The sequence below is a fragment of the Salvia splendens genome, chromosome 14, assembly GCF_004379255.2.
Source record: "Salvia splendens isolate huo1 chromosome 14, SspV2, whole genome shotgun sequence".
Taxonomy (NCBI): Eukaryota; Viridiplantae; Streptophyta; class Magnoliopsida; order Lamiales; family Lamiaceae; genus Salvia; species Salvia splendens.
This window is the reverse complement of record NC_056045.1, coordinates 11,938,108-11,961,996: the sequence shown is the minus strand read 5'-3', so window position 1 is coordinate 11,961,996 and position 23,889 is coordinate 11,938,108. Positions and strand designations below refer to the sequence as shown.

The following is a 23,889-nucleotide window of genomic DNA, read 5'->3' as shown; positions in this document are numbered from 1 at the left end:
CAAACTGTACTCGACCTGATCTTGCTTGTCCTGTAAACAAGTTGAGCCGATTTACGAGCAATCCAAGCAAGGAACTTTGGAATGCTCTGTGTAGAGTTTTGAGATACATGAAGTATACTATTAACTTTGGGTTGCATCACACAAGATATCCCCAAGTACTTGAAGGGTACTGTGATGCAAATTGGATCTCTATTTCAAAATACTTATTTTCGACAAGTGGGTATGTGTTCACTGTGGGGGGCGGTGTTGTCTCGTGGAAATCAACGAAACGGACGTGTATTACTCGTTCCACCATGGAATCTAAGTTTATCGCATTGGATAAAGCAGGGGAAGAAGCCGAGTGGCTCAAAAATTTCTTAGAATGTATTCCATGTTGGAAGAAGCCAGTGCCCGCAGTATTGATACACTGTGATAGCAAAGCAGCTATAGGTAGAGCACAAAGTGGCTTTTATAATGGTAAGTCTCGACATATCACAAGTGGCATTATCTCAGTTGACTATGTAAAGTCAGTGGATAACTTAGCGGATCCGTTAACAAAAGGTTTAAACCGTGATCAAATGCATAAATTGCTAAAAGGAATGGGACTGAAAACCACATCTTAAAAGATGAGTATAGTGGTAACCCAACCATACGATTGGAGATCCCATGGGATTGGTTCAATGGGAAAACTAAGCTATACAAATCTAGCTGTAACACTTAGAAGATTTTAATCTTCGCCCATTCTTTAGAAAGCATTGAGTGTTGTAACCTGCACGTGGTAAGAGGTTAAGTCTTTTGACTTTTAATTATTCTTGAAATCTCAAGGAGATGCAGTATGGCAGGATACTCATGAATGAATCACCTTTGTAAGTGAGAAGTGAGGCCGCTTCATGTGTGTGAGTCACTTATGAATTCCAAAGAGGTGTTCCACGGCCGAAACGGACACAAACGTGAGAACTGATGAAGTTGAGACAATATTGTGTTGATGCTATTGACTAGGCATACACCAAGGAGGAATAGTTCAAGGCATCGCGTCCACTAGCCCACCGGTATGTCCGATAGTGTTGACTAAGGAAGGTTCAAAATCACAAGTTACCTCTCCAAATGCAGTATCGTTTCTCGAGAACGAGCAAAAGAGTCTGCATACATGCATACATGTCTTGTGTTGGTTTGAGCTTGTAGTGCTCTAACCAATGTGGGGGATTGTTGAAAACGTGAGAAATTTGAAGAGCTTTAAGCTTTTCATTTTCTAAGTCTTTTGGCTTTTCACTTCTAGGGTAACCTCCAATATGTTTATGAGGTGTCTTAATGCCAAGACCTCTCATATGGTCACTCCTATCCTATAAATAGGTGTGGATTTGAGAGATGGAAAATACACCAACAAATCATTCTCTCTTCTCTCTAGCTCTCAAGCATTCTAATTAGCAACATTAGGAGCGTTACATTGCTCGGTTCTCGCCTCCAATTTAAGTTCGTCGGTGCCTACGAGTTTGAGGTGCTTCAACTCGGTAGGAGGAAAGTCGTTTCATCTTTGGGGACGTTGCGCCAATCCGTGAGCACTAGCCGGGGCGTATCTCATATTGCGGAGAGAGGGATACCTCGACTCGACTTGAAGAAAACCATAGTTTGCATATTGTTCCTTTTATTGTATTTACTTTGTTTTATTTACCTTCTAGGTTTTTGTTCTTTTGTAATAGCAAGAGTTTGCCCGTGTAAAAGGCTACAATAAAAGGCTACAGCATGCCCCATATTTCCACCGGCATATATGACATAGCATCAAAATTAGGGGTTGGTAAGTCTCTTCCTACGACCTCAAGATATTGTATTTCTTGCATGTCCCATACTTCCATCGGCATATATGGTATAGCATCAAAATTAGGGGTTGGTAAGTCTCTTCCTACGACCTCAAGATATTGTAGTTCTTGCATGCCCCATACTTCCACCGGCATATATGACATAGCATCAAAATTATGGGTTGGTAAGTCTCTTCCTACGACATCAAGATATTGTAGTTCTTGCATGCCCCATACTTCCACGACATATATGACAAAATTCTATGCTTTTTAATGTTATTATGCCTTCTGATGATCAGGGTTTGAAGGTGAAAATGGTTGAATATGAAATTAGGGAGCTCTTTGTCACAAGTTAGGGTAAGGTACTTCAGACAAACTAGTTTCATAATTTAAAGTGGGATATGGTAAAAACGGATACTATATGCATTTAGTACCTTTAGCAACTTGAAATCCATGACATGAATTGGCACTGGATAATTGTGGTCAGGACCAAAACAAAGGAGAGAACAGGCAGTAGATGCACAATCACTTTTTATTGAATCATACACTTCTTTGAAGGAAAATAAAGTGTTCCAATGGGCACATAACCGGCGTTGGTCTTTCATAACTTCATCTCAACTTTCTAAAACATGCAAAAACTTGGTCTTACTACACGTGCTGCCAGCAAGAATGCACGCACAACTTGTGTTGTGAAAACCAAGAATTAAAATTGCCTTCATGTAGAATAAGATTATACCAGTCAAAAAGAATTGCTAAGCAATTTTGGATATATTCTTGTAAAGTGTGTTCTCTCATCGGTTCAAGAAATGCTTCAGCAATCATCTGATGCAAGAATTCACTTTTATGGATATCACTATATGGAGGATAAGCTCCCAAATAGAGAAAGAACATTTTCAAATGTTGATGCAAGTATTCATAGCTGGGATAGAGTACCTCTAATATTTGATCATATGCGTCCACTAAAACTGAATTATGTTGCTTTTCTGCTACCTCAGTCCAGTATTGTGGTGTCATGTCTTATTTGGATAGAAGCTCTCCAACAGTGACTATCAAAAGTGGAAGACCTTCACATTTTTTGACAATCTTCTCTCCCAATTTCTCAAGCTGAGGAGGGAAACCATGTTCACCAAACAGCTTCTCGCCAAGTAATTTCTTACTTTCTTTTTCATCTAACATGCACATTCTTAGAAATGGAAATTCTTTCATTCTAAGCCTGCTTGTAACCAAATTCGGACATTCTCTTTTGGAAATCTATCCATTAGTCGTCTGTCCCATTCCCATACATCATTCATCACAATTAGACACTTGTTATTCTTCAATCTCTCTTCCAAGACTCCAACTAATTTCTCAAAGTCATGGTCGTCCTCTCCTTGGGTAAGCATTTGATGGCGAATGCTGGGATCCAGTTGAGCTAGAATGCATCGTAATATTTCATTGTATTCACATTTTCTGCTCACTTTAACCCATGCTCGAAGCACAAAATGTATCTGAATCGATGGATCGTCAAATAATTTTTTAGCTAGAGTTGTCTTTCCAACCCCCGCCGTCCCAATAATGGAAAAGAAAATTCCTTGACCTTCTCCAAGAATATTATCCTTGGTGAACTTATAACAATTACATGATCCAGCAATCTTTGAGTTGATTCCACAAAAATCAATTCTTGAGGATATAGGTTCGCTTTCTTCCTCGGGCATATTCTCTAGTTCAATATCGTACTCCATCTCCATCCTCGATGAAATTATCAACACAACACTCTCTCGTAGACTCTGCAGATCTAGAGAGAAACGACGCGTTCCTTGAGCTCTTGGGTGTAACCAATTTGGTGAATTCCTTTTATGTGTTCTGTTTCAACCAAAAAAAAAGGGAGAGAAGTTTTGGGGATCTCCCTTATTCGACAGATTTGAAATATACGATGTGTTGAATGGGAGTACTTTTTATTTCTTTGTTTATACTATCTTTTACTGATTTAATTAAATTGGGGTATGGGTACGTGTTGTATGGGGAGTATGTGTGTATTCTTATTTGTTTATTTTTCCTAAATCCTCCTAATGTTTGATTTTTAAAAATTGAATAGTGGGCACTTGTAATATTATGAGAATGGGAGTTTTGTTTTGTTCCTTTAATAAATTTGGTGGAGTAATTGTTACAGTAAGTGGAAGGAGGGGTACTTGTTTTAAGAGGGAGTACACATGTGGTTTGAATGATAGCATTTATATTTTTATTTCTCATGCTATTTAGTTACTGTTTCCATGGGAAGTATATTAAATTGGTGGTATGTTTGGGAATGGGGAGTGTACGTGTTTTACTTTTGAAAGAGGAGCATACATTTCTTACTTTTGGGCCAATGAATTTAATTTAGTAGGATTGAGGATTTTATTTCTTGGGCTGTTTCTTAATTAAGTTGGGCTGCCCTATTTTCTTTCTTTGAGCCACTTAATTTAATTGGTTTAGGCCAGTTTTTAATATAATTTGTTGGGACGTAAGCGGCCGGAATTAATTGAAATACATAAGCTCTTAATTGGGAAGAATTTGTAATCTTAATCAAGAAAATAATTAGAGACATAGGATGCATGCATCTTATTTATTTATTTGAAAAGTTTTATTGATTTATGCGTTATTTAAATGCTAAAGGTGATTCCTTGCAAGCAAGACGTGATATCAAGGGAAATGAAATAATTAAGGATTAAGCACTCGAGGTAGACTTTCTTTTAAATAAGGACAATGTTCTAAATATTTTATCGATGGGAATGAAAATATGTTTAGCATGCCGTGTTTTGATTTTTAACGTGCCTATCTGATGTGGTTTTTGTCATCTATGGTTAAATCGAATTAGGTCATTGTAGACACAACGACACCCAAAGTTCTTTGTCTATTTTAAAGTTCTTTAAGTCGCAACCACCCGTATTTATTAACCCTAAAGGGGACCGTGACAATAGGTGTACACTAATCCAAGTAGGGTTTGCGGCACGTTAACCATAGATGACAAAAGCCACATCAGATAGGCACGTTAAAAATCTAAACACGGTATGATAAACATATTTTCATTTCCATCGATAAAATATTTAGGACATTGTTCTTATTTAAAAGAAGGCCCACTTCAAGTGCTTAATCCGAAATTATATTCTTTCCATTGCAATCGCGATTCACTTGCGAGATATCAGCTTTAGAATTTAAAATAACACATAAATCAATACAATGAATCAAATAGATAAATAAGATGTATGCATCCTATGACTTCGAATATTTTTATCGGTAAGATCGCATTTTCTTTTTCAACTAAGAACTTAGTTATTTCGATTAATTCCGACCGCCCAAAAAAAGAAGTGAAACAATTACTCCCCAATACATATCAAATAACTGTGCTGACACAACATACTCCACCCCAATTACACCCTTCACTTTAAAACAAATATCAAAAGAATATAAAGAATTATACTTACTAATAATTAAAAGTCACATACGCCCTTCTTCAAAATACACTTACTTTATACTCCCCATTCCCATTTTTAAAACTATATTAAAAATATTAAAGAGTAAAAAAAAAGGGAATAGAATACTCTCATCTTCATCATACATCCCTTTTCACTTAAAAAAATCATTACTCAAAATATACGGAAAAACTCCCTTCTCTCCCTCCCTCATCTTTTCCTCCCTAAAATTTGGAGTTACTATCAGAACAACAACATCCATGCACAACATTCATGCACACAGCCGCATCTACATCACGTCCATGCAGCCTCCCATACATCCTCACACACCCGACCACATTCCATGCAGAAGAGGCTAATGCTTCAGTTAGTTAGTTAGTTGACAGCTGGAGTTAGTTAGATTTTAGTTTATTTGTTAAGTCCTTTGTTAGTTAGATTCAACACCAAGTATATAAGGTGTCTTTGTATACATTTTGAATTCAATGAATAATATCTCATATTTTCTCCCAAGTTCTCCCTCACGGTTTCTCCAATCGACTCTATCATTTTATCTTCATAGAACTATCATTCTATCTTCACAGAACTATCATTCTATCTTCACAGATTTATCATTCTATCTTCATAGTTTTATCATGGTATCAGTGACAAAATTGCTTCCGCTTCTCTGATCTGAATCAGATCTTCTCTCTAATCCGTTCATCCTCGACGTCTTGAGCTCCTGTTTTTCCAGATCTTATCTCCAGTTCATCAATGGCCAATCGAAATCGTGTTCCTCAAATACCAACCGAAGACACATCCAGTCCATATTTCCTCCATCCGAGCGACAATCCTGGCATTAATCTGGTTCCACAACAGCTTACTGGTTCCAACTATGCAACTTAGAGCAAAGCCTTTAGCACGGCTCTCTTTGCCAAAAATAAACTCGTCTTCGTCGATGGATCCATCCTCAGGCCAGCTCGAGACGATCTTCTTTATCATCCATGGATCCGATGCAACAGTATGGTTACTTCATGGCTCCGCAATTCCCTCTCTACACAAATCTGCTCCAGGATCATGTACCTCGACGATGCTTATGCAATTTGGTTCGATTTAAAGGAGCGCTTCTCCATCGCTGACTCTGCTAGGATCTACCAGCTTCGACAACAGCTAATGACACTCTCTCAAGGATCGTCGGATGTCTCTACTTACTTCACCAATCTTCGCATACTATGGGATGAATATAAGAATACTCAACCTACCTCTTGGTGCTCATGCAACAGATGCACTTGTGAAAGTACTTCAAAATGGAGCCAACACCAAGAGAATGAATGCACTATGCAATTTCTCATCGGCTTGAATGCTTCCTTTTCTCAACTGAGATCTCATCTTCTATCCATGATTCCTTTACCTTCTCTATCTAAGGTTTTTTCATTGGTTATTCAGGAAGAAAGACAGAGATCAATTGATGGAAATTCATCATCATCCTATACATCTACTCGGATTCCACCAACCACTAGTGAACTACCCTATGCCAATGCAGCTTCTTCTTCATTCGGCAGAGGTTTGAACAAGTTTCTATGCTCTCACTGTGGTAGAACAAACCATCCAGTTGAGAAATGTTTTATTCTCCATGGTTTTCCATCTGGATTTGGCCGAGGAAAGGGAAAATCTACTCCACATTCTACTGGTTTTTCTGAAAATTCAAACTCCAATTCCTCTGTATTTGCTGGAAATTCAAGTTCTCATCAGCAGCGTTTTGTGAATTTTGTTGAAGACACTGCTAATCTACCAAGTATTGATCAATATCAACAGCTCATCAGCCTCTTACAAAGTCAGAAACTCAACAATCCACCTCCATCAGCCAACACACCAGTATCTGATCTTTCAGCTCCATCCTCAGCCAATCCTCTTGTCTCCAACAACTTCTCTGGTACTGTGTTCTTCTCTCCTTCCATAAACTCCATAACTTCATCATGTTCTACTTCATCTACATGGATTCTAGATACAGGTGCTACCCACCATGTTTGCTTCGATCAATCTCTTCTCAATTCAGCCACACCAATCTCAAATGCATCTGTCAATCTTCCAAATGGAAACACAGCACCTGTCACTCATCTAGGTACTGTGAAGCTCACTTCTCTCATCACCTTATCATCAGTTCTTCATGTACCATCCTTCTCATTCAATCTGATATCCGTTAGTGCACTCACTCACAATTCTGATTGCACTGTTATCTTTACTCACAATAACTTCCAAATTCAGGAAGCTTCACTGGGGACAGTGATTGGGAGGGGTAATTGTGTTGGGAATTTATACATCTTTGAGTTCCCAGAGTCTTCTAGCAACACCACAAATGTATCCTCGCCTTGTTCCAATACTGATGTAATACCACTTTTGAAATCTGCTTCTGTTAATTCAGTTGTAAGTCTTGATCTTTGGCATCAACGTTTGGGGCATCCCTCACTCAGTAAATTGAAACTCTTATCCAATATATTGTCTCCTTCAAACTCACATATGTCTTCTTGTCAAATATGTCTCATTGCTAAGCAAAAGAAGCTCCCCTTTCCTGTTTCCACATATACATCCTCTGAGCCTTTTGATATGATCCACTATGATGTATGGGGGCCTTTCTCCACCCCCACACATGATAATTTTCAGTACTTTCTAACCATAGTGGACGACTTTTCAAGATTTGTATGGACTTTCCTCCTCACACAAAAGTCTGAAGTCCAACCTGTATTAACTCAGTTCTTTGCTACCATTCACACTCAGTTTTCCAAGAAAATTAAAATCATGAGAAGTGACAACGCACCTGAGTTTAATCTCCACACTCTTCTCTCATATTATGGTACTATAGCTCAGCATTCTTGTGTGGAAACCCCACAACAAAATGCAAGGGTTGAAAGAAAACACCAACATCTTCTCAATGTAGCCCGCAGCCTCCTCTTTCAGTCTCACTTGCCTATTTCTTTTTGGGGAGAGTGTATCCTCACAGCATCATTTCTTATCAATAGAACCCCATCCTCTGTTCTTCTAGATAATACAACACCTTTTCAAGCTCTATTCAAAAAGCCACCCTCTTATTCCAATCTCAAAACCTTTGGATGTCTTTGTTTTGCATCCACACTTGACAGAAGCAAACATAAATTCTCACCTAGAGCCATCAAATGTGTCTTCATTGGCTATCCCTCTGGTTTCAAAGGATATAAAGTCATGGATATAGACACTAATGAGATTTTTATCAGCAGAAATGTCTCATTCCATGAATCTGATTTTCCATTCTCATCTCAGCCTCACTCCAATTTTCCCTCTCAGTCTCATTCTGATCCTTTCATCTCTCTACATCCTCCACCTCATACTGATCATATTCCTCAGAATCCTCACACTTCTTATCACTCCAAGTCTGGCAGATTACTCAAAACTCCATCTCATCTCACTGATTACTTATGTAATTCAATCACCACATCCTCAAAATACCCAATCTCATCTTACTTCTCTCTTTCAAAATTATCTCAACCTTACCTCCAATTCATCATCCTACTCTCCACACTAAATGAACCCTCTACCTACAAAAAAGCATCTCAAAGCTCAGAATGGGTTCTGGCAATGCAAGAAGAGCTGCAAGCTTTGATTAGAAACAATACTTGGTTGATCACTTATCTACCTCCGGGTAAAGTCCCTATCTCATGCAAATGGGTACAAAATCAAGTTTAAAGCAGATGCTACTGTGGAAAGATACAAAGCTCGTTTGGTAGCAAAAGGTTTCACTCAACAGGCTGGTGTTGAGTATCATGACACCTTTTCTCCTGTAGCCAAACTCACTACTGTCAAACTCATGCTTTCTCTTGCTGCTATTAAGGGTTGGACCTTGGCACACCTGGGTATTAATAATGCATTCCTATATGGAGATTTGGAAGAAGAAATCTATATGACCTTGCCCCCTGGTCTAGTTGTTGATGATCCTCCACCTGGCTCTGGACAACTTGTTTGTCGATTGAAAAAGTCCTTATATGGTCTTAAACAAGCCTCCAGGCAGTGGTACCTGAAGTTCTCTCAAGTTCTATCTGGGTTTGGTCTGACTCAATCTCCTTCAGATCATTCTTTCTTCTACAGACAATCTCCAACCGGCCATTTCTTTGGTATTGTCATATATGTGGATGATATCTTAGTAGCCAGTAGTGAAGAGAGCATGATTTCTGAGTTTAAATTCTTCCTTACCAATCACTTCAAATTCAAGGACTTAGGCTATCCTAAATATTTTCTAGGCATTGAAATTGCTAGAAACAACACTGGGATCTTCATTTCTCAGCATAAATATGCCTTAGATCTTGTGTCTGATGCTGGTTTGCTTGGATGCAAACCTGCCTCTACCCCCATGGATTCCATCAAGCAGCTACAAATGGATGCAGGACCTCCACTTGATGATCCCACGGCTTACAGAAGACTCATTGGAAGGTTGGTTTATCTTTGTATCACAAGACCTGACATCACATTTGTTGTAAATAAACTAAGCCAATTCCTATCCAAACCCTGCTTAGATCACTCTCTTGCTGCTGAAAGGGTTCTTAGATATCTAAAAGGGACAATTGGTCATGGCTTATTCTATTCAGCTCAAGCAGACATCTCTCCTAGCATCTTCTCTGATGCTGATTGGGCTGGATGCCCAGACACCAGGCGCTCCATCTCTGGTTTTTGCTTATTTATTGGCACTTCTTTGATTTCTTGGAGATCAAAGAAACAACATACTGTCTCAAGGTCCTCTGCTGAAGCTGAATACAGGTCCATGGCCCTCGCTTGTTGTGAGATAGTTTGGATAATTGCACTACTTAAGGATTTCGGCATAGAGATGAAACAACCGGTTCCCTTGTATTGTGATAGCCAGGCTGCTGTTCACATTAGCTCTAATCCGGTTTTCCATGAGCGCACAAAGCATATCGAGATCGATTGCCACACTGTTCGTGATAAAATTCTTGAAGGAGTGATACAAACCATCAATGTTCACAACAACAATCAATTGGCTGACATATTCACAAAGCCCTTAGCTGCTGCTCCTTTTCACAACTTGTTGATCAAGATGGACTTTAAAACTCTGTACGGTCCATCTTGAGGGGGCCTATCAGAACAACAACATCCATGCACAACATTCATGCACACAGCCGTATCTACATCACGTCCACGCAGCCTCCCATACATCCTCACACACACGAGCACATTCCATGCAGAAGAGGCTAATGCTTCAGTTAGTTAGTTAGTTGACAGCTGGAGTTAGTTAGATTTCAGTTTATTTGTTAAGTCCTTTGTTAGTTAGATTCAACACCAAGTATATAAGGTGTCTTTGTATACATTTTGAATTCAATGAATAATATCTCATATTTTCTCCCAAGTTCTCTCTCACGGTTTCTCCAATCGACTCTATCATTCTATCTTCATAGAACTATCATTCTATCTTCACAGAACTATCATTCTATCTTCACAGATTTATTATTCTATCTTCATAGTTTTATCAGTTACTATTTTTATGGATGCAATAGTATGAAACAGGGATTGGGTGGAGAAGTGTACACCTTCAGTCTACAGATGGTAAACGAACAAACGGTAACTTCCTCCCTTTAGTTATTCTGCTCGTAATTGGGAATTGAAGTTGGGAAAAACAGGGATGGGATGGACGTCTCCTTCTCTACTTTCTTCTCTGTCGTTTCACTCACAGAGGAAGTATTTGAGATTTGTGTAAGAGTATGTGAGCGGCTAAGAGAGATTAGGGTATAAAAGTAACCGTGTCTTTGCAGGAGTGATTGAGGTAATCATTTAGAATTAAAGTATGATTGGAGGTTTATTTTTGGAAGGGGTTTAAAAAGAGTAATTAATTTCACAATTAAATTGTGATTGACTGAAACTTTATTTTGCAGATTATGGGAGAAAGAAAGAGAGAAACCGAGAAGAACAATGGGATCCTCTATTTTTCTTGGAATTATTTAGTGTAGGATTTAATTTATTTGGGCTCAAGACCTTTGTATTTTATTTAAATTGTGTAGCTCGCAATTTATTTTTCATAAAATTGGACTTGTTTTATTTATTTAATCTATTGTACCCAACATGAAATTAAGTCAAATAAATATTCCTCACGTAAAGGATTTATTTAATAACAACTGTGATTTCACCATCACCATTTCGAGCTCATAATTCAAGTTATCAAATATTTGAAAAACAAATAAATTCACCCCGCATCAATTATTCAAACAGTCACGTCACGTAATCAACGAAGTTGACTCAGTCAACGCATAGTCAAAACTCCAACTCAAAACTAGGTCACAAAATATTAAACAACAATCCACTCGATATTTAATTCACAGACTTCACGGCATTAAAAGCATTAATTACAAAAAAAATTAGGATTCGAAAATTAGGGTTCAAAAAGTGGGGTGTTACACCTATGGTTGACCGAGAGCCAGCGTACGGGTTGGCCGGTCTAGTGACTTGGTTTGTGGCCACATTTCATGTCATGTATGTGTAGATCAATCGACTTTTTACAATGGGAATGATTTTAGTGCCTCAGGCCTTTCTAAAACTAAAAGCCCGATGGTTACTTATTGATGGCATGATAAATATTCTTTTGATAACTTGTTTTCGGCATAATTCCATTGAGTATTTTTATAGTATTCACCCTGCATGTGTTTTCCTTATGTGCAGGTTGAGCGGCGACGAGCATTGAGTGGTGTTGAGCAAATAAAATTGAAGTCTTGTTTGATTGTCCTAGAACTTTGGGTGTCGTTGTGTCTTCATACATGACGTCACTTTTTCTCTTGAACGCTTCCGCTGATATATTGTTTTTACTTGTTACTTGTTGGCTTGAACCTATTTATTTTTGAAGAATTTAAAACTTCATGTCTTTTGGATAATATTGAACCCTTGGTCGTTTTGAATAATAATTGTTGGTAAAACTCTTTAATGAAAACCTAGTTTTTCTTTGTCTGTTTTAAAGTTCTTTAAGTCGCGACCAACCGTATTTATTAACCCTAAAAGGCGGCCATGCAAGAATAATGTGATAGGTGGTGAGATGGGGTTCTAATAAATCTTCTAATTCCCATACGACCTCTTTGACACGTTCATCTAAAGCATTTACCATCATCATGATCTTGTTGTAGCTGGTGTCGTCCAACTTTAACAAGCGATCCATGGACTCATGGGCCGGTCATAAGACTTGTGGAGAGGGAGGAACAAGTAAAATGTGAGATGCTTGTAGAATAAGTTGGATGGTATTCTTGAGAGAAATGGAAGCACCATAAGCCGCCATCGCCCAATTGAAATATGAATGATCAACTGTCCTGAAATTGAGAAATCGAGATGAAGTTACGCAAGTTTAAAGTTTTAGGATAATTTTAATAAATGAAAATTGACATTAATACCCTTAATTTTATTTAATAATTATTTAAATTTAAAATAAAATCACTTGGCATTATATCAACCACTAGATCTCCTAATCTAATTGTTAAAAATTGGTCTTAATTTTGGATTGCTAATTAGTTAGACATTGATCACATCCCTTCACACCATAAATCGTTTGCGTATATAAGCATTCATTAAATAATTATCCATTCTTCCCATAAAAATAGACTATTTGGGGATACATGAGTTTTAATGCATACTAGCTCTGTCCATGAAAAATAAACCGCATTTGTCATTTTTGGTTGTCCACTAAAAATAGACCAAGTTTGAAAAAGGACCCTACATTTGATACCTAATACAATTAAACACTACTACTAATAATATGGACCTCACATTCCACTAACACTACTTCTCTCTTACTTTCTTTCTTTCTCTCTTACTTTATCAATTCCACATTAAAACTCGTGTTATTCACAATGTGGTCTATTTTTCGTGGACGGATGGAGTATTTGATAAAATAAGGAGAAGAAGAAAAAATAGTTGGAATAGTGTAGTAGATGATATGATTCATAAATGATACTCTCTCTCCTTTGTCCCAAAGAATTAAGCTGAATTTCATTTTTCGTTCATTCCATAGATATTGAGATTTTTTCTCAATCTATCTTACTTTATTATTTATGGATATTTGATGTAAATCAAATAATGCTAATTCTACTCCAAGATTTCTCCTATTTTTTATGCTATCAATTAATCATTAAAGTTTGATTATTATATATTAGTTGATAGATGTACATGTGGAGTGAATGCATAGCCAAGTCGGATCTGGAGTTTGATTAAACTGTTCTTTGCCAATTAAGACAATGTCGAAATTCTTTTATCTTTCCACCGTTATCTTCGTCTTTGATATAGCTTCGTGTGCGTACCTTGTACGCCTCAATCGAAGCTCGGATGAAGAAGTTATAGCCATTTGATGAAGGCTGCGCGAAGCAGTGCGGACCTGGCGGAAATGCCCGGGTCGGGCATTTTGGACTAATAAAACGCCCAGCTCCAGTAGAAACACCCGAGTTATCACCATTTCGCCCGGATCGGGTGTTTTTCTCAAAAACTGCAGAATTTAGTTTTTCAAATTGGTTCTGGAGCGGTTTTTTGGGGAGATTCAGAGATTCTCAGACAAAAACAAGAGAGAAGAAAAGAGAGAAAGGGATGAGGAAGAAGAGAAGGAAGAAATTGCGGCCAACATTTCGACGATCCGTCTCCAAATCTCAATTCCACTCAACGAGAGCAGACTTCCTATGGTTTTCATTGTGATATTTACCATGTGCTTAGACTAAGCTCTCAATGTTGCTCCAAGTTGTGATTTAGGCTTGCTTGAATGTATCTATACCTTTGAATTCACGTTTTGACATCGTTGATGTGTTTAACGTTAGATTCTATCACTTTAGAGGCCTCTATTGTTATAGGTGTTTAATCCTTGTTTATCGTTTCTTTAACATAGACTTGGATGGATTAATCAATTGATTTGTTGTTGAATTTGAATTGATCAGATGATAATTTGACAATGGATTAGGTAAGTTTATATAGCAGATTATCTATTATTAATATCAATGAAAATTAGTTCATGGAACAAGTGTTCAGCTGACTGCGAACTATACGTCGCAAACATGTTAAGTGCACGCGATTAGGTTGATTAATCAATCCCAAAATATGTGCTTTTGATGTAGGTGTAGAATGATTCAAGTCTAATGAGCAACTTGTAGTGACATGTCTTTCCGTTTGTGAAATCCTTCTGTTTTTATTCATTTTTTAAATTTTGTTAACATTTTTCAAAACCAAAAATCAAACTTTTGTTATGTTTTTATGTTTTAGTAAGTTCAAACAATCTTTACCCATGTGGATCGACACTCTTTTACTGCAACTACATCTGTACTCTTGCAGAAAGGTTGTAATTTTGGAGTTAATTTATAGACTTGTGTAATATTAAGTTTAACTATGTGAACTGAATTTGAGACTCGAAAATTACACATCAACCCCACCACTAACTACACTATTTAACAACCTTTTTCTTTTTCGTTTACTTAACCAATTACGTACTCCTTTTCCGTCATAAAGTATTTGAGTCGTTTCTATTTTGCACTCGTTTTAAAAAATGATACTACCTCCGTCCCACATTAAGAGTCCACATTTGACTCGGCACGGATTTTAAGAAATGTAAAGGAAAGTGGGTTGAAAAAGTTAGTGGAGTAAGTGGTCCCACTTTATTTATTAGTTTTATAATGAAATATGTGTGGAATGAGTTAGTGGAATGTGGAGTCTACTTACCATTTATAGTAAAAGTGAAAGTGAACTATTATTGTGGGACGAACTAAAATGGCAAAAATGGACACTTATTGTGGGACGAAGATAATAATAAATAGTTAAAATAAAGAAGAGTCTTAATTATATTATTCTCTCTTACTTACTCTCTCTTTACATTAATTATTTATTATTATTATTTTTAAATGAGTGAAAAAAACGATTCAATTAGCTTGGGGCAGAGGGAGTATTAAAATTTATATTTTTCCCAAATACTAACAAAGTTCCGTTGGACGAAGAAAGTAAAGTAAGAAAAGAAGGAAAAAAAGTTTCTATTAATGAATATGAACTATTTTTATATGATACATAAAAAAAATTGTATTACTCCATCCGTCCCTTAAATTTTGTCACATTTTAACTCGGCACAAGTTTTAAAAAATGTTATGGAAAGTGAATTGAAAAAGCTAGTGGAGAGTGAGTCCTACTTTTATATACTCTCTCCGTCCCAAGGTAATTAGAGTATTTCTTTTAGGCACGAGATTTAAGAAATTAATTTGTCAAATATTAAAGTGGAGAGAGGAAAGTAAGAGAAATGAAGAGAGACTAAAGTAAAAGAGAATAAAGTTTTTATCAAAAAAAAGAATTGACTCAACTAACTTGGGACAACAAAAAAAAGAATACGACTCAACTACTTTGGGATGGAGGGAGTGTTAGTTTTATAATAAAATGTGTGTTAGAATGAGTTAATAGAATATATGATCTATTACAAAAAAATGAACTAAAGTCAAATTTAACAAATTTTATGAAACGAACGAAATAGAAAAATGTGACAAAAATTTATGTGACGCATGGTGTATTTTTGTGGGATAGAGGGCCCCAAATATTCACACGTGTATATCAGTATATGTATTTTATTTGGGTGTAAAATTTTTGGAGCAAAGAGGAATTTCGCCAAACAAAACGTACAAAGAAGTTCGCAAGATCGCATCAGTTTGTATCCTCGTATGTAACTCTCAGGTATATTATGCATATTTCTTCTGTGTAGGCACGATTCTGCTAATTCCCTCTCTCCAAATTTAATGTTGGTGACATATTTGAAATTGAAATGAATTGCTGATTAAGAGGTAATTTATTTTGAAGAATTTGTGTTGATTGAAGGGGTCTGCGCTTTTTTTTTTATATTTAGAATTTTCAAAGTAATTGAGGGTGGTTACACTTTCAGTTAAACTTGATTATAGTGGAAATAGTGTTGCTGAATTCGTTTAATCAAATATAGAATTGTGAATTTACCATTTATGTTTAGAATTTTGAAATTTAGGTTTTGTGATTGTTGTTATTGCTGTGTAGAAACAATTGAGTGATTTAATTGATGTTGATTTTCACTCCAATTCAGATTTAAAGCAGTGAGAGATAATGGAAGATGTTGTGACTGATACAGCTGCTCCAGAGTCACCATTGGCAAAGTGGAGAAACGAAGTCTCGAGGAAGTTTCAGCATTATTTGGAGAGGTCGAGTCCCCATACGGCTCGTAGGTGGCTCGTTACACTTGCTGCTGCAGCTATCTACATCTTGCGCGTTTATTATGCTCGGGGGTTTTACGTCATCTCATATGGCCTGTCAATCTACATCTTGAACTTGTTGATCGGCTTTTTGTCGCCCAAGGTTGATCCTGAGCTAGAACTGCTGGATGGCCCCTCTTCGCCTACTAAACACTCGGAGGAGTTCAGGCCCTTTGTCCGTCGCTTGCCTGAATTTTTGTTCTGGTTCGATACATTTCTATGCTATCCTTTCTTCTTCTTGTATATTTTTAAGGTTACTCAGTTTGTCACTTTAGATATTTATTTTTGACACGGAATTTAAGAAAATGAGGTTTTTGTTAGTAAAGTGGAGAGTGAATGGTAAGAGATGAAATAAAGTAGAGGAAAAAGTAAGTGAGAGAATGCAAAAAAAGAAATGACTCACTTATCTTGGGACGTCCCAAAAAGGAATACGAATCACTTAGTAGGGACAGAGGTGTAGCTTATACTCCATTATGCTGCATGTGTTTGTGCTAGTACTAACACAGCCATGACTCAAGTTCATTTTGTTAAATTTGGTTCCTTCTTCTGATTTTGTTCTGTGCATATTGTTATTTGTTGGCTTACTGAGGAGGAATATTATGATGTTCACAATCTTTTGTAACACTCATATTTGAAATATATACATTTGCATAACCATATCATATCGAACTTAACTATACTTCCCCATCATTGATTGTCAGCATGATAGGATTCCTTTTCTGGTCTTAGTCAATTATTTCATCAATTTTTTTTTCTGATTTTCTGGTTTTGTTTTTGAAATTCTAGAGCTCCTAATAAACATAATAATTGATATAAAAGAAATATGTGAGCTGCATGAACGGGGAAACTAAATAAGAGCAGAGTCCTGCTTTTGATGAAATTAAAATTTCTCTAGAGAGAGATCTGAAAGCCCAATAATTTTAGGAATGAAAGTTAATGGTGGATCTGGAAAAAGCTTGCATATTGTCTTTAAATTCAGTTTATTTGCTTCCCTTTATATTGGTACTGAAAAGACAATTAATTATGTGTTTTTCTTATAATCTTTTCAGGTATGCAATCACAAAAGCTTTTTGTGTCGCGTTCCTCTTAACCTTCTTCTCCATGTTCGACGTCCCGGTTTTCTGGCCCATTTTGTTCTTTTACTGGTTTTTCCTATTCTTCCTCACAATGAAGAGGCAAATCACACATATGATCAAGTACGGATATCTGCCATTCAGCTGGGGAAAGCAGGTGCTCGCTCTTGCAATTTAGTAATGAATGTTTAAGTTGGTTTGCATTTATTTAATTATATGAAAGTAGTTCTGCACTCGATTAATCTACCATTCTTTTCATGTACATATTAAAACAGAGGTACAGTGGGAAAAGGTTTTCTCAAAGCACAAGTGGTTCTTCAAATGACTGAGTTCATGTGCAGAATATATACCAATGGTGAAACTTTTGACTTGAAGATTTGTATGAAGAACTCTAGCTAAATAGTTGTAGATTTGGACAATTAATAGTTGTATAACCATGTTTATATGTGTAGTAATATGTTGGGATATAATGGGATTACATAGTTGATATAGAATCTATGTTTTAAGTACACTATGCATGAGTTTAGGGTCATCATTAGGATCCTTTTGGTACACTGAATTGGAATTGATTTGGCATTAAAATTATGCGGAAGTGAATTTGAAGGGAGGAAGCTATGTTTGCGTTCGACATGGGAAGCTATGTTTTAGTGTAGTTCTTTTGCGAGGATGTTAATTGTTGAAAATTTTGACAATAAATAGTTTTAGTACCATATTTATTCCCTAGTACTCTCTCTGTCCCGCTATAACTGATGTGTATTTCTTTTTGGGCCGTCACTATAAGTGAGACATTTCCTTTTATGGAAAAAACAACTCTATCTCTCTTTTACTTTTTCCTCATTATTTTCTCTTTATTTTATTCTTTCTTCATTTAACCACTACCTAAAAACCCGTGTTCAAAAGAAATGTATCATATACTGTAAGACGGAGGGAGTAATATTTTGAGATAAATGATATATATGGAGTAATGGATTTAGGTTATTTATCAGTCCATTGCCGATGTTGAATGCCTACAGTTTATCACCTAAAACGTTGTCTGTTGTGTTTATTGTAAGTTAGAAAACAAATGATATTGACGTTTAAGGCTTAAAGAAATCTCGAGAAAGAAGAAAAGTAGAAAAAGACAAATGTCTTAGGATTCCAATACTGACTGTAAGAATAAAATAAGCAAGGGCGGCAGGGTGTCCACTATAGGGGGCGGGCAGCCCCCTCCCACCGCCCGCCCCCGAATCGAACCGCCGTGCCGCCGCATCAGCCGCGGCTATAGCAATAGACAGCCGCGGCTATAGCCCCACTCCTTCTCTCTCCAGCCACCCTCAGCCGCGTCCTCACCCCGGAGTCGGCGACCGCGCGTCCGCCGCCCCTCCCCCCACCCGCCGCGTCCACCCCCGCGGCGGACACCCTTCCCACTATAAGCCGCCCCGCTTCCGCCCCAAACGCGGCTATAGCCGCGTCCACATTATAGTGGACGCTCTAAGAGAATCAATGTGATTGCCGGCAAAGGAAGACTTGGCGCATCATCCTACTTTATTATATACATAATACATCCCTACTCTCTAATTCATTTTTGAAACTTATGTAGTTTGAATAATACCTCTCAACCAAATTTTAAGACAGTCATATCAACATTAACATGAAATTGGTGTTGTCCGTTTAATTGGCAATTTATTCCTCTCTTATTGAAGCAGAGTCACAGTTTGAACATAATGGAGTAATAGTATGATGACAAATTAAGTGGAGAACGAGTGTTAACAAAGTGCATGAGAAGTTGTGAGCTACAGAAACCGATTCAGGTAGTCATCGACGGTGGTGTAGTTGACATCAGGATAGAGCTGGGTAGCCTCAACCCCAAGCGTTGGATCGATCTCAAAATAGGTCTGATCACCCTTAAATGAAAACGGAGTGGTCGATCGCCAATAACAAATTCACAGGCACGGGTGACTCTGGAATCATCTTTAGAATTTGATCCCCTGGTTGGTATATTTTGTCGAGGGTTTTTCCGATCTTTTTCTCCCAGCAGGCAACAAGCTCATTGAACGAGTATATGTTTTGAGGTGACCTAATGTAGAGGATCTTGTTCAAAGCTCTTGGATCAACCGCAGCTTTGATAGTGTATGTGGCAATCTCACCTTCCTCATTGAACACAGCTACAACCATTTCATCAATTAATAAACATCCCAACTCACAATTAAGACTAGTTGAGTTCAAATCATCCCAAATCAAGAATTGAATAATGTAGTGCGAGGCCTTTGGTGGTGTGTCGTCAATATCATACTAATATGAGTTCGAGTGTGCATCAACAGACCATCACAAGAATTATATTTCAGATTAAACATATATACCTTTAACATTTCCATCTCCGGGGATGATGACTTTTTCCCGGGGCGGAGCAGTGGTGCCCAGCTGCAGAAAATTGGAGAGCGCAAAGCCGTCAAACAAGTTGCACACGACGTAGGTGTAAGGAATGGCTGATGCCTCTATTTCTCTGCGAAGCTTCACTCTCAATTGGTAATTTTGGTTGATGGGATCCACTGCACGACACCGATCAATATCGCTTCCGAATTCTGAAGGTAAGAACCTCTGCAATAATAATACCAAGAAATGTATATATGGATGAGACAAGATTATCACCATGCTGACGTGGAACAAAAAATGGCGGTTTTTCAACACGCCCTTATAGACAAAGAGATCCAAATCGGCATACCATGTAGAAATTGGTCACGTTATCCAAGAAAATATAAATGAGACATGATTATTAACATTTCTAAGAAACAAGGGTGTTTCAACAATATTGACCAAAATATATTTGTATTTAAGGTAAATGGAAGAAGATACCTTAACATTTCCAGCCTCTTTAATTGCAGAAATAATGTTGTATTGATCAGCAATTTGCATGAAACCCACAGTTGATATAACCACATCCACTTGCTTTATAGCCTTCACCAAGCTCTCATAATTGTTCAAATCACCCTGCCCGAATCCAAAATTAATTTCAATTTTCTCACACACAACAACAATACACACACATATTCTGATATAGTACATACAATTAAGATGGTGACACCAGAATTCTTGAAGCTGTCGATAAGGTGGGCTTTGGCTGGATCAGAAAGAGTGGCATCTCTCAACAGAGCAAAAGTGGGGTGACCAGATTTTGCACTGGCTTCAACTATGAACTTCCCAATGTATCCTGTTCCACCAATGATTAAGATTTTCTCTGCCATTTTGCTATGTATATGCATTAACCAATGATGAATTAAAGAGTTGTGATGGGCTCAACTATAAATAAGCAACCACTAGCTATATAATATTATTCTAGCCAAAGAAGTTGACCCAAATATTGGGCTCTCTATCTTTAGGATTTCATTTTGATTTCTAAACTAAGCATGATTTGAATGAGAATTAATATATATACTATCACGAAAAATCAGTATTTTCCACCTCATTGAAAAGTATTGTTGCATTTTTTGACTTTCTGGACTCATTGGATTACTAAACCCACACTTGACTTTCCAGAACATTCGGATGCCCTATTATGTACTACCTCTCTCTCACTCAAGATGTCCACAATCTTGAGTAGCACAGACTATCAAAAAAAATATTTAATGAAATAAAATAAAGAGGAAAGATAGTTGGGTATTTTAATGAGGAGAGATGAGAGATGAATTTGTTACCAAATACTCCCCCGTCCCACGATAAGAGTCACTTTTATTGTGGGCACGAGTTTTAAGAAATGTAAATAATAGTGAGTTGAAAAAGTTAGTGCAATATGAGACTCACTTTTTTATATTGGTTTTATAATAAAATGTGAATAAAGTGAGTTGGTGGAATGTGGGACCTACTTACCATTTATGATAAAAATGAAGTGTGACTCTTATTATGGGACGAACCAAATTGACAAAGTGTGACTCTTATTGCGGGGAGTATGAAAAGTGGACATCATAAATGAGACAAGTTAAAAAGAAAAAGTAGACATCTTTAGTGGAACCGAGAGAAAATTCATTTATGTTTTGACTTCAGGTAATATACAATTATACATGCAATAATATTACTTGTGGCACTCAAAAGGTTGATTATCTTTAGAGTTTAAGTGGTAAAAATGTGCATGTAATACACATGTAATAAAATGTGGGAAGAATTAGTTAGTGGAATGTGAGGTCTACTTACGATTTATAGTAAAAGTGAAAATAGATTCTTATTATGAGACAAACAAAAATAGTAAAAATGGATTCTTATTATAGGACATAGATAGTAAAATCTATCGAGGCTATTGTGTGTATGACTATTAGACCTATAAAAATACAATATTTATTAAGAAAAATAGAATAATTCAGAAGAAACTTCTAACAGCAGCAAAAGCTGTAAAGAGTTAAAGGTCCTCAAAGCACAAGTGGTCTAACTTGAAACATGCATGCTTGTAACTGTTGTAATTATAATGATCTCATTTTAGTATGATGAAAATATTGTTAATGGCAAGATAATCGGTTCCACCATAAGCAAGCAAAACGGAATCCAGAAAATCGTGATTGGTCTGCTGCTAGGATGGTTTGGCTGAGTATGGAATTCATCTAATGATCTAATCCATTTCTATAGATGAAGAACTCTAACTAAATAGTTGTAGATTTGGACAACTAATAGTTGTAAAACCATGTTTATATGTATAAGACTCTGTTGGGATTACATAGTAGATATTGTAACGCCCCACTTTTCGAACCCTAATTTTGGAACCCTAAGACGTTACATTTATTGCTTTGATTGTCACGAATTAAATGATGAACTGTTATGTGATTGATTCGATGACCTGATTTGGATTTGACCTAGTCAATTTCGTTGATTTTATGGCGTGGCTTAAATTAATTGATGTGGAATGAAATATATTGCGGTGAATTATATTTTTAAGGGGAGTGAGATTTAAGATAGAATCATAAATAATTACCTTGTCATTTTATTGTGGAAATATTGGCCACTACCAAATTATTGGAGAGGAATTCTATTTCTTGGATTTAATTATTTGTTTTGGGATAATTATCCAAATTAAATCCTAAAGCCTAATTACCTTACTTCCTTCTTGATAAAAATCGGCCCCTATTATTTTTCTTAGGGGGATTCGAAATCTCCTAATTTGTAGGAGAAGGAAATTATTCATTATTTATTTTGATCCCTTAATTATTTCTTTCCATGTTTTAATTGGAATGTCCTAGCAAATCTTTCCCTACTCTATTTTATTAAAGATTTGGAAATTATTCCTTGTGGGAGGAATATTTCACATGCCTACTATCATATTATTTGGGAGGATTTTTATTAATTTTCCTGCTCCATATTATTTTATTCTGCTCCGTGAAAACACCAAATTTAAATCAAAGGCTAATTAAATAGCCATGATTTTCGAAATATCGTCCTTATTTCTCCATCAATTACACGCCAATTACCTCCATCAAATCTCCCCAAATCTCTCTCATCTTTATTGTGATTATTCTCCAATTATTCTCTAATTAATTGGGAGATATTATATTCCCTAAACTCTATAAATAAAAGACTACTAAACCCTACCTCAAATCACACGCCTCCCACCTCAATCACACGCCCCCTCCCTCTTCTCCACTCTCCCACACTTGTTCTTCTACTCTACTCAAGATCCTTTCGATTTTTCCAAGAGATTGTTGAAGAAGCAAGGTTTTTATTCGTTCCTACCGTTTGTTTCGTCCAAGAGAGGTAAAAATCAGACCCTATTCTTCATTCCTCCCCATCTAAACATTCTTTGACTCCCTCATGCATGTAGAGAGTGTAGGGATTTCAAATCTAAGGGATTCAATCGGTGGGAATTTGTGTGTGTATGTTTGATTGCGCTTTGAATGAATTTGTTTGATGAATTAATAAATCTATGGTGAATGATGTATGATGATGAGAGCATGAGTATAAGGACCCTTTTGAGCATGTTTGTGTGTTAAACCCATGAAAAGGTTGATTTTGAATAAATAGGGATAAACCCTAATTCGAATTTTTAAAGGCATGAAAAGCTGTAAGTTCGGACAGTATGTTCCGACATGCATTTTACCGACCAAATAAACTCCGATTTGATCGATTCATTTTCCTGAGTAAATTTCTTGATGTCTTCTATGTTGTGTGTGAATTTCAACTTATTTGGATAAAAGATGGATTTTTGGTGAATTGTTAAAGTTTACTGCGCATTTCTGGCAGAAAATGTTTTCTCGACCAGTAGGTTACGTTGTCCTTTTTGACCGACCAAAAAGGGGTATTTTGATATGAAATTTAAACTGAAAGTTAGTTGATGAGTCTACTGCATTGTGGTAAAGTTTTAGCCCCAACGGAAGTCGGGTGAAAATTTAATAATTTTTATAAAATGGTTGCGCAGTGCTGCCAGATTTCTATCTTGACAAAAACACTA

At 36.7% G+C, this 23,889-nt stretch overlaps 2 protein-coding genes and 1 pseudogene across 3 annotated transcripts; 1 reads left to right on the top strand and 2 right to left on the bottom strand.

Annotated features, from left to right (window-relative positions):
- Positions 1-2,974: 2,974 nt before the first annotated feature.
- LOC121764197 (putative disease resistance protein At1g50180) lies at positions 2,975-3,499 on the bottom strand. Its single transcript, XM_042160254.1, has one exon. The coding sequence runs from the start codon at positions 3,497-3,499 to the stop codon at positions 2,975-2,977; it is 525 nt and encodes a 174-aa protein (XP_042016188.1).
- Positions 3,500-15,791: 12,292 nt separating this feature from the next.
- On the top strand, positions 15,792-17,995 carry LOC121763409 (protein RER1A-like). 2 transcript variants are annotated; one of them, XM_042159419.1, is made up of 4 exons: positions 15,792-15,871; positions 16,248-16,617; positions 17,463-17,643; positions 17,762-17,995. In XM_042159419.1, the coding sequence occupies exons 2-4, from the start codon at positions 16,268-16,270 to the stop codon at positions 17,813-17,815; spliced, it is 585 nt and encodes a 194-aa protein (XP_042015353.1). In that variant the 5' UTR covers positions 15,792-15,871; positions 16,248-16,267; the 3' UTR covers positions 17,816-17,995. The 2 variants fall into 2 exon arrangements, with proteins under 2 accessions (XP_042015353.1, XP_042015354.1); XM_042159420.1 differs by having other exon boundaries at positions 15,854-15,978.
- A 1,145-nt stretch (positions 17,996-19,140) lies between these two features.
- On the bottom strand, positions 19,141-20,835 carry LOC121763964 (annotated as a pseudogene).
- Between the last annotated feature and the right edge of the window lie 3,054 nt (positions 20,836-23,889).

What these genes read in the sequence shown, in the direction of transcription:
- LOC121764197 (XM_042160254.1), bottom strand. Translation starts at nt 3,499, where the DNA reads ATGGAGATGGAGTACGATATTGAACTAGAGAATATGCCCGAGGAAGAA.
- LOC121763409 (XM_042159419.1), top strand. Translation starts at nt 16,268, where the DNA reads ATGGAAGATGTTGTGACTGATACAGCTGCTCCAGAGTCACCATTGGCA. An exon ending in TTGCCTGAATTTTTGTTCTG is followed by an intron (nt 16,618 to 17,462) that starts GTTCGATACATT and finishes TAATCTTTTCAG; the next exon opens with GTATGCAATCACAAAAGCTT. An exon ending in CATTCAGCTGGGGAAAGCAG is followed by an intron (nt 17,644 to 17,761) that starts GTGCTCGCTCTT and finishes ATATTAAAACAG; the next exon opens with AGGTACAGTGGGAAAAGGTT.